Source organism: Cololabis saira, chromosome 24 (assembly GCF_033807715.1).
Source record: "Cololabis saira isolate AMF1-May2022 chromosome 24, fColSai1.1, whole genome shotgun sequence".
Taxonomy (NCBI): Eukaryota; Metazoa; Chordata; class Actinopteri; order Beloniformes; family Belonidae; genus Cololabis; species Cololabis saira.
In genome coordinates this window covers 17,794,857-17,812,290 of record NC_084610.1, presented here as the reverse complement: position 1 = coordinate 17,812,290, position 17,434 = coordinate 17,794,857, and the positions used below count along the sequence as shown (strand labels likewise).

General features: G+C 39.2%; 1 protein-coding gene across 2 annotated transcripts in view; it reads left to right on the top strand.

The window, feature by feature from the left end:
• The window catches only part of xirp2a (xin actin binding repeat containing 2a), a 118,847-nt gene that overhangs the window by 74,091 nt on the left and 27,322 nt on the right, over positions 1-17,434 (top strand). For both annotated transcript variants that reach the window (XM_061716163.1, XM_061716164.1), the window contains one exon: positions 9,313-9,464. In XM_061716163.1, the coding sequence (XP_061572147.1) occupies positions 9,313-9,464 (152 nt within the window). The remainder of the gene's footprint in view (positions 1-9,312; positions 9,465-17,434) is intronic.

Here is a 17,434-nt window from a genome sequence, read left to right as displayed (position 1 = left end):
GTACGGTGAATTAAACCAATTTACAATAAAATTGACCATTTTCCATTTTACCAATTTGACAATTCTATTCAGATTCAGATTCAGAAAAACTTTATTTATCCCAGAGGGCCAATTGCAAGAACAACTAAGCGGCAAGACGTTGAAAGTACCGAATAGAATAATAAAATAAAATGAAGGCAGATAAATAAGGCATGTCTCGTATGTACAAAGAATATAGGCTATAAAATATAAAAATATCAAAAAATGTAAAATAGAATCAGAATCAGAATCAGAAAGGGGTTTATTGCCAAGTGACACACACAAGGAATTTGTTGTGGTGATTGTTGCAATACAATAAAAATAAAAATATAAAAACAAACAAATATATAGAGATAAAATAAGAGATAGAATAAAATAAAATGTAAAATGTATAAACAGAAATAAACAGAAATGTACAATATGAGGTTTTAAAGTGCCGGATATGAGTCTTTACAAAAAGTGACGTAGGATGACAGATGACAGATAAAATGTATAAACAGAAATAGAGTGACTGTAGTGGTATAAATATAAAGTGTCAGTATAAAGCGTCGACAGTGAATGCCACAATGCCTGTTTCCAGGTCTTATTTCACACAACTGACGAGAATTACGTTTCTATACGGTCAAAACGTACAAAGACCAGGTCAAATACAGAATACACTAGCTGTGCCACTTCCACCACCTCCCAGTCCCTGTCATCCCTTAAACTCTGAGATCAGGAAAAGTAAATAGAAAATAGTCTTTGTGGTGGTAAATAGTTGGCACCCCCTACGGAAGTTTTATGTCTTATCAACCCACACAAGAGAAACTTTGGCCTCATTATGATGGAAAATCTTCAGCAATAAGATACTGTTTGAGAGCTATTATTGTTGCTAATTAAACATCCGTTGGTGCCAGAATTAATTAGCGAAGGGAGATTCTGAAAAGAGTTCAGTTTTTGAATTTTGAGTGCACACATTTCCTCCCCCTCTGGCACACACATACACCGCTACACACACTTCCACCCCATTAAGCTCCCTGTTACAGGGGAACATGACGCTGCAGATGGGGCCGGTTTATAAAAAGGCTTGGTTTATTTTTTTTCTTTCAGTCAACCCCCCACCCCCTCCCTGAAGCCCCGCTTACCTCACTCCTATGCTATGGCAGCTTTGCATATGACTTCCCAAAAAGCCAGAGATATCAAAAGAGCTGTTGTCATCGCACTCGGGGATCAAACCTCTCATGGCACCGACTCTGCGACGGCTTCAGATCATGACGCCAACGTTTATCTCAGGTGATAAATAAGGGAATTACCCTTGTGCGCCTGTCACCACGCTGGTATTAGAATACACCTCAGCCTCAGGTATAGGATTTCTTGCCCATATTTATAGGAAGTAGTGGATGTTGCACCACCCCCCCACCCCCGCAGCGGGTCATTGCTCACGCTAACATGCCAAACGTAGCGAAAAAGCTAAAAATAGTGGGATGAGAAGACGCTTTTGTCACATGGTACTTTAGTTGAGGCTTGTGGCGCCACAAGATTCTTTTATGTGTCTTCAGGAAAACATAACGAAGAGACAGTTGTTCCTGGGGATTTGTGACGTCGCTGGTGATCTGCTGCTGGGTTTGAAGCTGCTAGCAGTTAGCGATCTTCTTAATTCAACTACTAATAAAAGAAAAAGACATTCCTGCAGTTTGTCCCATTAAGTTGTAGTTTATTGCTCTCTGTAAGGTATACTTTGAGCAGAGGTCTCATAAACCGTTGATGGCTTTATGGCACTCTTAAACTCCATCTTAGATGAACATATTTCATACAGCATGCAACAGAGTTCCTTAGAGGGAGGAATACATTTCGGAAAAAAGGAGGTGTATTGATACGTTTTTTTTATTTATGTGGTACTTTTTTTTTTTTGTCAGACAGTACATCCTCCTTGGCACCAGATGTAGAGGAAAGAGTTTCTTTTCTTAACACGTCCTAAATAAATTCACAGTTGAATCTGGGCCTACTTTTGTGTGAATTGTGAAGCAATTTTGGTCAAATTTTTGAAAACAAAATTGTAATTTTTACAATGATTATTATTATTTCCCCCAGTTTTCTCCCTTTTGATTGTCATTGTCCACAAAGGAAAACAAAAGGTTAGATTAAACAAAATTAAATGAATATATATATATATATATATATATATATATATATATATATATATTTATTTATATATTATAATATATTAATATATTATTATTATATAATATATATATATATCATATATATATATATATATACATATATATATATATATATATATATATATATACATATATATATATATATATATATATATATATTATTATATATATATTATTATATGTATGTGTATATATACAGTCAATGCTTACATAGTTTTAATTTTCATTTCAAATATGCTTATATTTCAATATTGCATGATTTATAAGTGCAAACTATTTGATATATTCAAAAATGAAACATTGAAGTCATATAGACAGGCTGTGTTGTGTCGTCATTGTCTTTCGACTCACTTTTGGGTTCATTTGTCCGATTAAAATCTTCATGAAACACCAAAGTCATCATAATCTTGTAGACCAAGTACATATTTTATGACACCATAAGCAGAATAACAGACATATAGGTTTACAAGTAAAGTGACAGAATAACAGTGTCCTTTTTTGGGAGAACTCCTAGTTGGGATCGAATGCCTCGAATGACTTAAATGTTTTGTTTTTTTTTAATTCAAGAAGAGTCTTTTTGTGTGGGTCAGAAAGTATAACAAGGAGTATAACAAGGAGAAGTGCTAAGATTCAAATTGGAAGTGAGCATGAGAACATGTTGCACATAAACATAACCTGCATGGCCAGACTTACGTACACTTCACAATCCTGATGGGACAGTTTGACTGCAGTCATGTTTTACCAACCAAAACCTAACAATGAGGAGGATTTCAGATGCCAGAAGGTGACACCATGGGCACATTATAAAGGAAAATAATTTCTATTTCGGGTCTTTCTCCTCCCACGGTGTTGTTGCCCAGAGAGAGAAACATGCCAAGAGCTAAAAGGTCCAATGTGGGTGTTTGTTGAGCCTCAACAAAGCCTTCTCTTTCGTTTAATAATCCTTTGAAGCGCAGAAAAGTCAGATGTAAAAATCAATTGTGCTCCCTAATTGGTTGCCCACTGGGATGTACTGCACAAATTCAAGAAACTGCTTAATGGTTGATGATACTGTTTGTTAGAGCTCGTGTGCTTCTGGCTACTTCTTGGTTAAAAGCATCTAGAGCTCTGCAGATGCAGAAAGAAAGAGAAAACAAAAACCACAAAGAACTCTATACAATCTGGGAGAGACAGACTATAAACATAAAACCTCCATACAGAAGAAAAAGAGCATGATTCTCAGTTGGGTGGAGAATGAGATAATAATAAGGATAATGATATGATAGTATTAGTTCTGTCTTCAGATCATTCAAGAATGTACGACGGAGTATTAGGGCCAAACTAAGACAAAAAAAATGGGAAATTACGAGAATAAAGTCATAATATAATGAGAATAAAGGCGTAAAATTACGAGAATAAAGTTGTAATGTTGTGAGAATAAAGTCGTAATAGAATAAAGTCATAATATTATGAGAATAAAGTCGTAATATTATGAGAATAAAGTCGTAAAATTACGAGAATAAAGTCGTAACATTACGAGAATAAAGTTGTAATGTTGCGAGAATAAAGTCGTAATAGAATAAAGTCGTAATATTATGAGAATAAAGTCATAATATTATGAGAATAAAGTCATAATATTACGAGAATAAAGTCGTAAAATTCAGAGAATAAAGTCGTAAAATTCCGAGAATAAAGTTGTGACATTACGAGAATAAAGTCGTAATGAATAAAGTGGTAATTTATGAGAATAAAGTCATAATATTATGAAAATAAAGTGGTAATTTATGAGAACTCTAACAGGAAGAGCTTCTTCTCCCTGTGTTAAAATGAAGAATATTGAGCATCTTGTGAAGTTATATTTATATATTTATAATATATTACAACTTTATTCTCGTAATATTATGACTTTATTCTCATAATTTTACAACTTTATTCTCATTACATTATGACTTTATTCTCGTAATTTCCTTTTTTTGTTTGGCCCTAATACTCCGTCGTAAGAATGTGAGGGGGAATGAGGAGAAAAACAAAACAAGTTTTATCTATTCAATACCTTCACAAATTCTGGGCGCAAAGGCTTCACATATACAATCCATTTCGTCCACAATTTTACAAACAAATCTTTCTGGAGACGGAGGCTAAATGTAATCTTTTTCATCATATATATTTCATTAACTAAGTTTATCCACTCCTGTCCTCAAAATGCCAAATAGATATTCATCTGGCCGTCCTATCAGGAAATCAGTCCTTCCCAAATAAAGTATAGAGAACTCGTAAGTCAGATCAGCATTGAATATACGTTTCAGTGTCCTGTGAAGCTCTTTCCAAAAGGGTTGTATCTCTGGACATTCACAGGAAACATGCCAGTGGTTAGCTCCCTGACATGTCACATATTTTGATAAAAATAACACAGGAATACATTATAAAATTCATTTTTCTTTAAAGGTCTGTTCAAAACAGGCAGTTTTAGGGGGCGGGGCCACTACACTTAAGCCACGCCTCTTTTTCACCAGGTGTGCCACATTTGAAATCAGTGATTCCTCTCGGCACCACTTCTTCTGTTTTTCTCCTTTTTACTGCCCTTTTACTGCTGTACTAAAAGAGTAATGAATACAAATATCAGAAGCTCTCTTGAGAAAACACACTGATGTATGTTTGTCCACATTCTTTACTGTTCACTAGTTCTTCCATATTTCACTTACTGTGCAGAAATTTGGGGAGATAACTATAAAACTAGGTTACACTCATTATTCGTACTTCAAAAGAGAGCAATACGATACATTCATGAAGCTGGATATGGAGATCACACTAACTCACTATTCTTACAGTCTAAAGTAATACAACTCATGGATCTAGTGGCATTTCAATCTCACAAGTAATGTTTAAAGCAAAAACTAATTCGCTACCGGATAACATTCAGGAATTATTCATTGGGAGGGAAGGGGGTTATAATTTAAGGGGAAACCTAAACTTCAAATCTTTATTCGTGCGTACAACAAAAAGAAGTTTTTGTGTATCAGTTTGTGTAATTAAACTGCGGAATGGTTTGAATTTGGAGTTAGAAGAATGTACAAACATAAAACAATTTAAGAAGAAATATAAAGAAATGGTTTATTTGAGGTATAAAAGTGAAGACTGTGTTTAAAGATCACCAGTTGTGTGTTCTGCTATTTTGTCATGTTGTCTTTGTATGTTTATATACTTAGATATACGTATTATATTTATATCCTAGTTATATTATATTTATGATAGAGCTTACATCTTGTATTAAACAGGTTATTTTTGTAAAAATGATATATATTTATTAGGGCTGCACGATTAATCGTTAAAAAAATCGCGATCTCGATTCATGCTTGAACGCAATCTCATTTCCAAATGACGACGATTTAATTGTTTGTTTTTTTTGATGTTTATTGTTTTTATGTTCAATGTCAGCTGTTACAAAGTTGATGCCAGTCTTTTATCAGGCACCATCATATTTTTTTTGTGTAAAGAAGACAAGAGATGTTTATTGTTATTATATTTTTGTTCAGCTGTTGCAAAGTTAAAGTAATAAGTGCAATAAATTTTATATTGGAAAAAAATCGTGAGAGAATCGTGATCTCAATTCTAAGCAAAATTAAAGCTGCAAGCAGCGATGAACGGGCCCTCGCACTCACGGCCACCGCCCCCCATAAGCATATCAGAAATGACACCACCCACGACTTCCTATGTCAAACCATTCAAAAGTTATAGCAGAAAAAAGGGACAACCAAAAAGAAGAATGGGCGGGGCTAATTCAGGCCAATGAAGGTCAAGGACTCCATACAGAATCTGATGACACCACCCACGACTCTCTATGTCACACCATTCAAAAGTTATAGTACAAAATCGGGACAACCAATCAGAAGAAGGGGCGGGGCTAATTCAGGCCAATGAAGGTCAAGGACTCCATACAGAATCTGATGACACCACCCACGACTCTCTATGTCAAACCATTCAAAGGTTATAGTAGAAAATCGGGACAACCAATCAGAAGAAGGGGCGGGGCAAATTCAGGCCAAAGAAGGTCAAGGACTCCATACAGCGTCCAATGACACCACCCACGACTCTCTATGTCAAACCATTCAAAAGTTATAACAGAAAATAGGGAGAACCAATCAGAAGAAGGGGCAGGGCTAATTCAGGCCAATGAAGCTCAAGGACTCAATACCGATTCAGGTGACATCACCCACGACTCTCTATGTCAAAACATTCAAAATTTATAGCAGGAAATATGGACAACCAATCAGAAGAAGGGGCGGAGCTAATTTTCACCAATTATGGTCAAGGACTCAATATCGAGTCCCATGACACCACCCACAACTCTCTATGTCAAACCATTCAAAAGTTATGGCAGAGAATAGTATTTTAGGGGGCGCTGTTGAGCCGTTAGGCCACGCTCATTAATGCAAACCATGAAATATCAAATGTATCGCCAAGCCTGTAATATGTATAATGTATAACACATCTGGGTTCACGATACGGTTAGGGCCGTATTAATTCTCGAAGGAATGGCATATATTGCTCCAAAATTACGCGATTAATTCAGAATGTTCAAAATGGCCGACTTCCTGTTCGGTTTCGGCCAAGGCGCCAAGAGACTTTTCTTTAAGTAGCGACATGATACCAATCAGATGAAGGGTGGGCGCACTTTTTGGCGTCTAGCGTCGCCAAGGTAACACTTTTGAAAGAGAAAAGTAATGCGTGTAGTCGCTGGGTGGAGACGCACATTTTGATCTATAACACACCTGGGTGCACGTTACGGTTTGGGCGGTATTAATTGCCGAAGGAATGGCATAAATTGCGCCAAAATTACACAATTAATTCAAAATGGCCGACATCCTGTTCGGTTTCGGCCATGGCTCCAAGAGACTTTTCTTTAAGTTGGGCCATGATACAGGTGTGTACCGATTTTCGTGCATGTACGTCAAACCGTATTGTGGGGCTTGAGGCACAAAGTTTTCCGGGGGGCGCTGTTGAGCCATTTTGCCACGCCCATTAATGCAAACCATTAAATATCAAATTTATTGCCAAGTCTGGCTTGCATGCCAAATTTGGTGCCTTTTGGGGAACTATCAAATATGGACCAATCAGATGAAGGGGGGGTGCGCTTGTTGGCGTCTAGCGTCGCCACGGTAACACTTTTGAAAGAGAAAAGTAATGCGCGTAGTCGCAGGATGGAGACGCATATTTTGATGTATAACACACCTTGGTGCACGTTACGGTTCGGGCCGTATTAATTCTCGAAGGAATGGCATATATTGCTCCAAAATGACGCGATTAATTCAGAATGTTCAAAATGGCCGACTTCCTGTTCGGTTTCGGCCATAGCGCCAGGAGACTTTTCTTTAAGTTGCGACATGATACAGGTGTGTACCGATTTTCGTTCATGTACGTCAAACCGTATTATGGGGCTTGAGGCGCAAAGTTTTTTCTGTCTGAACGAATCAGATGAAGGGTGGGCGCGCTTTTTGGCGTCTAGCGTCGCCACGGTAACGCTTTTGAAAGAGAAAAGTAATGCGTGTTGTCGCAGGATGGAGACGCACATTTTGATGTATAACACACTTGGGGGCACGTTACGGTTCGGGCCGTATTAACTGCCGAAGGAATGGCATAAATTGCACCAAAGTGACACGATTAATTCAAAATGGCCGACTTCCTGTTTGGTTTCGGGCATGACGCCAAGAGACTTTTCTTTAAGTTGTCCCATGATACAGGTGTGTACCGATTTTCGCGCATGTACGTCAAACCGTATTGTGGGGCTTGAGGCACAAAGTTTTCTAGGGGGCGCTGTTGAGCCATTTTGCCACGCCCATTAATGCAAACCATTAAATATCAAATTTATTGCCAAGTCTGGCTTGCATGCCAAATTTGGTGCCTTTTGGGGAACTATCAAATATGGACCAATCAGATGAAGGGGGGGTGCGCTTGTTGGCGTCTAGCGTCGCCACGGTAACACTTTTGAAAGAGAAAAGTAATGCGCGTAGTCGCAGGATGGAGACGCATATTTTGATGTATAACACACCTTGGTGCACGTTACGGTTCGGGCCGTATTAATTCTCGAAGGAATGGCATATATTGCTCCAAAATTACGTGATTAATTCAGAATGTTCAAAATGGCCGACTTCCTGTTCGGTTTCGGCCATAGCGCCAAGAGACTTTTCTTTAAGTTGCGACATGATACAGGTGTGTACCGATTTTCGTTCATGTACGTCAAACCGTATTATGGGGCTTGAGGCGCAAAGTTTTTTCTGTCTGAACGAATCAGATGAAGGGTGGGCGCGCTTTTTGGCGTCTAGCGTCGCCACGGTAACGCTTTTGAAAGAGAAAAGTAATGCGTGTTGTCGCAGGATGGAGACGCACATTTTGATGTATAACACACTTGGGGGCACGTTACGGTTCGGGCCGTATTAACTGCCGAAGGAATGGCATAAATTGCACCAAAGTGACACGATTAATTCAAAATGGCCGACTTCCTGTTTGGTTTCGGGCATGACGCCAAGAGACTTTTCTTTAAGTTGTCCCATGATACAGGTGTGTACCGATTTTCGTGCATGTACGTCAAACCGTATCGTGGGGCTTGAGGCACAAAGTTTTCAAGGGGGCGCTGTTGAGCCATTTTGCCACGCCCATTAATGTAAACCATTAAATATCAAATTTTTCACCAGGCCTGACTTGCATGCAAAATTTGGTGACTTTTTGGGCACGTTTAGGGGGGCAAAAAGGCCTTCCTTTTGTCAGAAGAAAAAGAAAAAGAAAAAGAAAAAGAAAAAGAAAAAGAAAAAAAAAATTCCTACAGATACAATAGGGCCTTCGCACTGAAGGTGCTCGGGCCCTAAAAATCGTGATTCTCATTTTGTCCAGAATCGTGCAGCCCTAATATTTATACAAATTAGTGCATAGTATAAAAAATAAATACAGACATATAATTTATGTTTAGTTGTGGAAAGGGGGTGGGAATAAATACGTTTATACTTCCTCTTGGAATGCCCACCTGTATTTGTTTTCTTGTCTTTTTCTTGTTTTTTTTTTTACATGTTCGAAATAAAATAAATAAACTAAACTAAACTGTCTCGGATGCATCGATGAGCAGCCTTAACGTAGGCCCCTGTGTGTTTGTGTGAAACTGCAGGCAGCACCAGCAGACCCGGGTCCGGACGTTCCGAGGAGAGGGCCCCCAGCGGCGAGGATCAGGAAGCGGAGCCGGTGTCGGTGAAGGAGAGGCTGGCCATGTATCAGGCCGCCGTGTCCAACAAGGAAAGCAGCAGTTCCTCCTCTGCTGCGGTAAGACGATACTTCCACATGGATGTAACCGGAGAGGGTGATGAGGGCTGGGAAAGCACCCAGGGAGACGGCAGACATACCTAGGGGAGGTGGCACTGACCTCTGAATGTACATGGGGCTTGTTGGATGATAGGATTATTCCTCAGTGGCCACGGTTACATGATGTTTTTTAATTCAGAATTAATTATTAATTAAATCATTCAGAATTAAACTATTTTCCTTCGAATTTACATGGAAATAGTAATTCCGAAGTAATTCCGAATTCCGAGGTTTACATAGGAAACACGTTTGATCGGCTTCATCCAATTCCTCTTAAGGTCTGGGGGTTGGGAAGGTTCTGTTTGGATAGGGGGTCTTTACCTAGAAAATTAATTCTCCATTGCAAGCCACCCAGCAGATTTCTGGGGCCCAACTAAAGTACAAATCCAACTAAATGGATGTTGAAAACAAAATATCTGTATGTCAATATTCTCAAAGGTGTGGATTGATTGGTGAGCATTGTTTAAAAAAAACACGTTCTTATTGGTAGCCTCTAAGAACATTAATAAAATATCAAGAAATGGACATTAAAGCTCAGGCTTTATCAAGGCTATGTACACTGGAGAAATTATTAGACGGGTTTTGACAGTTTAACTTCCCCCACAAGTCCTTACTGGCCACGGTTACATGATGTTTTTCAATTCTGAATTAATTATTCCCAATTAAATAATTCAGAATTAAACTATTTTCCTTTGAGTTTACATGGAAATAGTAATTCTGAATTGAGGTTTACATGGAAAATACGTTTGATCGGCTTTATCCAATTCCGCTTAAGGTCTGGGGGTTGGGAAGGTTCTGATTGGATAGGGAGGGGGGACGTCTTTACGTATTTACGTCTATCGGAAGAAAACAAACTTACTCGATTAGCAACAACATGGAGGACCACATTATTAGCATCCTTTTTGGATTTGTTTTGATTTTATTTTTGAAGCAGCAGCACGACAACATCATGTCGATGATTTTCTTTCGTTATTTTATTTTTCATTATTTTTCTTTCGTTATTTGTTTTTCAAAAACAAGCCCAGCGTGGACTAAAAGCGTCATCGCGACAGACGGGCAAGGGAACGAGCAGCGCAGAAAGACCGGAATTAATTTCATGTAGAATGAATGTATACATGATCGCAGAATTATTCTATTCGGATTTAAAATCAGAATAAACCACCCACTTACTTTAATTCGGAATGGCCATTTTCATTCGGAACTAGGTGTTTACATGGTAATTTCTAATAATTTTAAATCGGATTTAATTTTAATTCTGAATTAAAGAGGAATTAAAATTCCCATGTAAACGCACTGAGTATGTTACGAGACTGACCACAGGAGAGGAAAATCAGACTCCTGAGGAGCTCTCCAGCTTTTACTTCATAAAGGGCTGCAGTTTGCCATAAATCACACGTAGAGTTGGTACAAACACTAATGTCAATATTGTTTTTTCAGAGCAATTTTGATGTAATTTAATTTGCACACCTCTGAGGGATCCATGGAGCTAAAAAAATAAAAAATACACATTCTCAAATTTCTGGAAACCTTTCAAATGGCCTTGTAAATATTTGCATATAAACTGATATTTCCAAGAAAATGCCACACAGCTATGGTGTGTTGTTGATTACTTATCATAAAACTAATCAGTCTGTGTTAAGTACAGGACATCCTTACAAGGAAAAATGAGCAGTTTTCAACCTTCATGGCTTGTTACACAGTCTGGACTAAAAAGGAGTGCCAGGAGTGGTTGATTTATTAACCATCCGTCCGAAGAAGTAGTTACTCATGCAGACTTGACAAATGAGTGTTATTGGTGACGAGAGGCCGGTTATCCTGGCTCACAATCTTGGACAGCGAGGATACAGGAGGGGATGTGGTCTGTGGAGCAGAGGCCCTCCAGTGATGTCTGGCAGACATGATGACCCTCAACATCTCACGACCTCCGACTTGTTGAAAACCTCTTTCACAACTGCAGGCCAACCAGTGTTGTGCATGAACGAGTTCAAATGAACAGATTCATTGAACACGTTCATTTCTGTGAGAACATTGAACTGAACACAATATATTTGCAAATTAAGAACTTGAACTTGTTCATTCTGCAGATCACGAACTGGAATTTGAACTGCTCAGATTATGTGAGTTTCAGCTTCACTGTTTAGGTCCAATTATTACAGAATACATTTCACCACATTTAAAATACTCGACAAGACGACGACTTCACACTACATTACCCACAATGCAGTGCACACACTAGCATAGCAACGGGCACCAGCTCCATGGCAACGGCGGCCCGAGCCCGGTGCAGTCTTTACATGACCAGTGAAGAGAGAGACGTTGTGGACGCAGCGTCAGCGAGCCGTCAGATGATCCATCAGATGATCCGCTTATCATTATCTGCAGGAATTTTACACATCGTCTCCCAAAGAGTCCGACGGTAAAAATCTAACATTTCTGTGCAAATTATGTCCACCTGTGCTGAGAAAACAAGTCCGAGTGTCTGCCTCGTCAACTTCACTTTTGAAACATCATGTGGAGTTAAAGCATCTGTCCTGTGTGAGAAAATATCTGCAAGTCCTTGATAATCAAACAAAGTTATCAGGAAAGACCAAGAAGACCCAACAGCCCCAAACCACCCCAGTCCCACTGCTGCACCTTCAGGGGGTTGATTTACCTGCAACAGGTAGATACACTGATAATGGACTACATTGTTGGAGATTTACAGCCTCTGAGGAAAGTTGAGAAGCCAGTAGGACATGATTATATACAGTGAAAAGTTTTAGCATAGGGTGGCGTTTCATTCGTACTTCTCACCTAAAAATATTGAAATTAACTGAATTTGAACTAGTTCAAAGTGAAAAGGTGAACTACGAATGCAAACTGTTCATTTTTAAACTATGTGAACTGAACTTTGAACTAGTTCATGAGAAGTATGAACTTGCACAACACTGAGGCCAACCTGAGCCCTGGTTTCAGGTTATAATGGTGGAGCATCGTGTTTTAGCTAGCGCTTGTAGTGTCCTGCTGCACACAGGGTTTCTGTGGCCCTGAGTAGCTGCTGTGCCATGAACCGTCCACCCAAATCGCATGACCTGTCCAACAAAGTTGAGCCTTAATAATCGTGACTTTGATGTGGAAAGTGAGATGCAAGACTTGTAACTCGTACTGTGGACCTTTTTTGTCGCCCACAGCTATTTATTTAATCTTTATTATTACAAAGGCAGTGAAGGCCATGCAAGCCACTTTGGATGCCGTGGTTTTGCGTAAATTGTCCTCGGCTCATCCGTCCCCAAGGACAGCTTGCTTTCTTTTCATCATCTTAATGCGAGGTGATTGAGGACAGGAAGACATAACTGGTCAAGGATGGTTGCACACTTTGTTAAATGTCAGCCAAGTCGCACTGCCGTTGACCATCTAATGAGGTCAGGTGACACAAGAAAAGTCTCCCACGACAAGCTTCTTTTCTCTGTAGTTTTCTATAAGTCTACAATCTCCTCAATGACAACTGTTTCTTCTAAACCTTATCATTCAGACAGAGCCGCCTGGGAGATTTGCGAGGCCCTGTGCGAAATGGCGGGGAGGGGCCTTCGGGTTTTGGGTTTTTCGGGTCGGATGGAGTGTCTATATGTGCAAATTTAACTCTCCAATTAGCAAAATACTGGATACCTTCCCCTGCCTCATCATCATCTCTTGCCTCGACGCGGGGCTCCGCGGCTGCTTGAGACCCGGTCGGATCGGTGATTTTTGTAACAAATTTATCAAACGAGCCTTTCAGAGAGGCATTAAACTCTTCCATTTTCTTTAGTTTTTTTCTTTTTTCATCCCCTGATGGAAATTTTCTGAATCTGTCTCGTTCTCTCGACATTGTGTGACAGTTTGTTCCAACTCCACCGTCTGGATCAGAGCAGCTTGTGTCTGCGCTTGGTCTGATCAGTTGTATTGAACAACAGACACACGCATCATTGCACATATATTTATTGATGTGCACAGACTAGTACACATTTAGGTCTGTAATGGAACGTGAAAAAAAAAAAAAAAAAAAATTGAAAAAAACGTTTTTGAAAAAAAACGGCCCATAGCGCGAGGCCCCTTGGGGCGCAAGGCCCCGTGCGGTCGCACGGTTCGCACACCCCTTGCGGCGGCCCTGCATTCAGATCATTCCTTCTAAATCACCCTCGCCCTTATCCAGATAACTAAGACATTTTGGTCCAAACATGGCCCAGATCTGCTGTTTTCTTTATTTCATCTTGACCGCTTGTGGGTTTTTTTTTTTGAAACTTTTGTTTTTCAATTTTTGCATAAGACAATCAAGCAGATCAATAACAAAAAAAAACAACAGCTTAGACTGAGCCATGTATAAAAAAATATGGTCCAAAGCTTTATTTTACTTTACATTAACATTTTTTCTTTTGACCTTTGGGTCCTCACAACCCTTTCTGCTACATTTGCCCAACAAAACACAAAGCACAACCCCTGTTCTGTCCAGCTCATAATTGTATCTGCGCTTTGGCCAACATACAGTGCTTAAACTGAGCCATATGTGCCAAAAATGGCCCAGATTTAGCCCCACATCAGTCTGCTACTTGGATAAATAACAGAACTAATGCATCTTTTACTTGTTAGAAATGTGAAACATCTTTCAATAGGCTCATTTTACGGAAAAATATCCTAAAACAGCAATTAAAAAAGCAAGATTTTATTCTCATAGGGTTTTTTTTGTGAGAGTTTTACAAAAGCCCTCATTTTATAAACCATTCACACAAGAAGCTGAACAAATTTGCTTTTCATGAAATTGTTCATGAATATACAGCATAGAACATAATTTTGAATACTATTTTCATCCTTCTCAATATATACACTGTCGGTTTAATCCAGAAATCGTAAGATCACTGTTATTGGTTTTCTTCCTACCTGCTATGCACATTTGTGTTTGCTTTTCAGATCATTTATTCATCTATATTAATTAAGGGAAACACATTGTTTAGGCCTAAAATAAAGAACCTGTATACAGATATGCCACGATATAAGTGGTGGCACACAAAATAATTAGCTGCCACGTCAGAGACATTTAAACCTACTCCGTGATTGGAATTAATGTGTATTTTGAAAGCCTGAATCAGCAGGGCTTGAAACATTATTCCTTCTTTAATTGATCTTGAAATTGAAGAAAATAAAATTTCTCATTATCCTCGACCAGGATTCATCACCAAGAACAAAACGGCCCATGTGGCATTGCAGAGCTTGTGCACACTTTATAAATGCAGTAATTCGACTGTGTGAGTTGTTTGTCAGCCAAGGCCATTACAGTAAACCCATTTAGTTTCTAAAACGAAGCTCCACTTCATAGTAAATATGTGCTCTTCCCATCTAAACTCTGCTTTATAGTCACAGCACAAACCATGAACTTGAGGGCATTTAAATGGTATCTGTTTTTGATTGAATGAGGCTTCAGGGAAGCAAGTTGCAGGAAAGTCATTTAACATTATCGGCAAGTGGGGAAACATGTGGAAGGAAGCTGGCTTTGGGATTATGAGTTTGAAAATATATAATAATATACGTTTGAAACCTTGTTAGCATGTCCATGAAATATTTTCATGAGTTCCAAGACTCTGTGAACAAAATCAGTCATAATTTCTTTCTTTTTCGTTGCACAACACCATCTACAATAGTTTCAGTGAACATGTAAAAAGGTGCCGTTATCCCCAAGCCATGAAAAAAGAGTTTCATTTTTCTTTTGTTGTGACAAAAAGTATGAAATGCATAATTCTGTGGAACATTTCTTTTGGGGATTAATAAATGCTGTGGAGGCCATATGACAAATTAGAAAAGTTTCAATTTTCCAGTACTTAGTTATTGAAAAATAAGCCAAAATGCAAAAGAAATCAGAAAAAATTCTAAGTATAACCCATAATTCAACAGCTTGTGGAACCACCTTAAGGAACAATAATTAAAGATAATTAATCATTTTCTAAATGATGTAATCAGTTTATTACATTTGTGTGGTGACATTTGGACTTACTGTTCTCTTACAAAGTCGCTTTGTCCACTCCTGGGGACATTGCCGACTTTTATTAAATATATTCCTTCTCGCAAATAATCTTCCTTATTGTACACTGGACTCCAAATCGTTTGTATCTGGTCTTACAAGCATTCCCAGATTGGAGGGCAGCAACAGGTGCTTCTCTAAGGGGGGGATATACGTGCTGTGTGAGTCTGCATTCGCGTCCGTTTGTGTTCACAACCAACTGCAACGTCGCTCGCGTAGCACGTGAGGAGAACGTCGTACCGGCTGTAACCGATTGGTTGGCAGTAAGCAGAGCCAGAGTTAGAAAAGTAATAACATATTTGCTAGTAGTTTAATAAACCAGCTGGTGGAACAACGATAAATAAACAAGACATCAACACAGATGAAGAGGAGATCACTGCTCTGATTTTCTTGTGATCTCGGTAAAGAAAACATCGGAGATGGTTTGTCGGGCCGTTCAACCAGAACCGTCGGGAGACTGGAGAGCTCGTTCGTCTTGCCGATGCAGCTGATGATGATGAGAAACAGTTTCGTTTGATGACTTGTTACATGGGATTGTCCCGCTAATTCAGCTCAAATCCAGACACGGCGAGTCCGAGATCGCAGCAGAGAGCTGGCTGTCATCCCGCGCTACCTGGCGGGGACGAGTTGTCGAGCTGCACAGCCAGGTGGAGCAGCACGCGCGTGTCGTCAGGAGATTAATGTACTGAAATATCTGGAGCAAAGTCAGTGTCGGTCGAGCAATGACTGCAGAACCTCTGTATCCTGCTCACCAGAGGTGTCAAAAGTATTCACATTCATTACTCAGGTAGAAGTATAGATACTAGAGTTTAAAAATACTCCTGTAGAAGTTGAAGTATCAACTCAAGTTTTTTACTCAAGTAAAAGTATAAAAGTACTGGTTTCAAAACTACTTAAAGTATAAAAGTAAAAGTAATGTAAGGGAGAAAAAAGCCATTAAGGACAAAAGCCATTGAAAATGAATGCATCTTAGTATAATGCAAATATATTAAAGAAGCATATATGTGTACTATTGAGCATTAACATGTGTTTCAGAGAGCAGGAGATATGATGACTAGTTGCCTATAAGTATTGTAATGGTGCAAAAAGTCAAACTTCAGAGGCATGTTATCATTTATCCTAACCTTTATTGGAATGTACATCCAAGTTTAGTTGCAGGAATCTGAGGGAACGGATGTAAGAACAAAACTGGACAAGAACATCTGAAACAACCACAACCAAATTCACTCTATCCGGATGGAGCAATTTAACTGGATAGTTTTTTTTAAAGGCTGAAATGAAATAGAGTAACGAGGCTGTTTTTAAAATGTAAGGAGTAAAAAGTACAGATAATTGTGTGAAAATGTAAGGAGTAAAAGTAAAAAGTCGTCTGAAAAATAATTACTCCAGTGAAGTATAGATAACCCAAATTTCTACTTAAGTAAGGTAACGAAGTATTTGTACTTTGTTACTTGACACCTCTGCTGCTCACACGTTTGATGATCGGTGGGTAAAACAGCCACCAGCACCATCACCGCTGCATCTTCCCACGAGCATGACTATCTGCACCAGGACTGTGTTGATCTGCCGCCGCTGTTTTGACACGCATGTTTGTCTCTGTGCGGCGGCAATGTCACATCATAAATGTGAGGATAACAGCTGCTCAGCCTCAAGTCGCTTGTGGTCAGCTGGTGCTCGGACTCGCGGCCAGAGCAAGAACTGCAGGCCGCGTACGCGTTCAGTGTCTTTTGGAGAATGTGCATGTCGACGCGTCAAACGAACGCAGGATACGCGTGGCGGCCATGATGCTTACGCGTTCTGAACAGCAAGAATATTCGCCCCCTAAGATGATTGCTGATATATTTGCCATCTTAACTCTGACGCAACCACTTTGAATGCCCACCACAGAACTGACACTGTCCTTGTC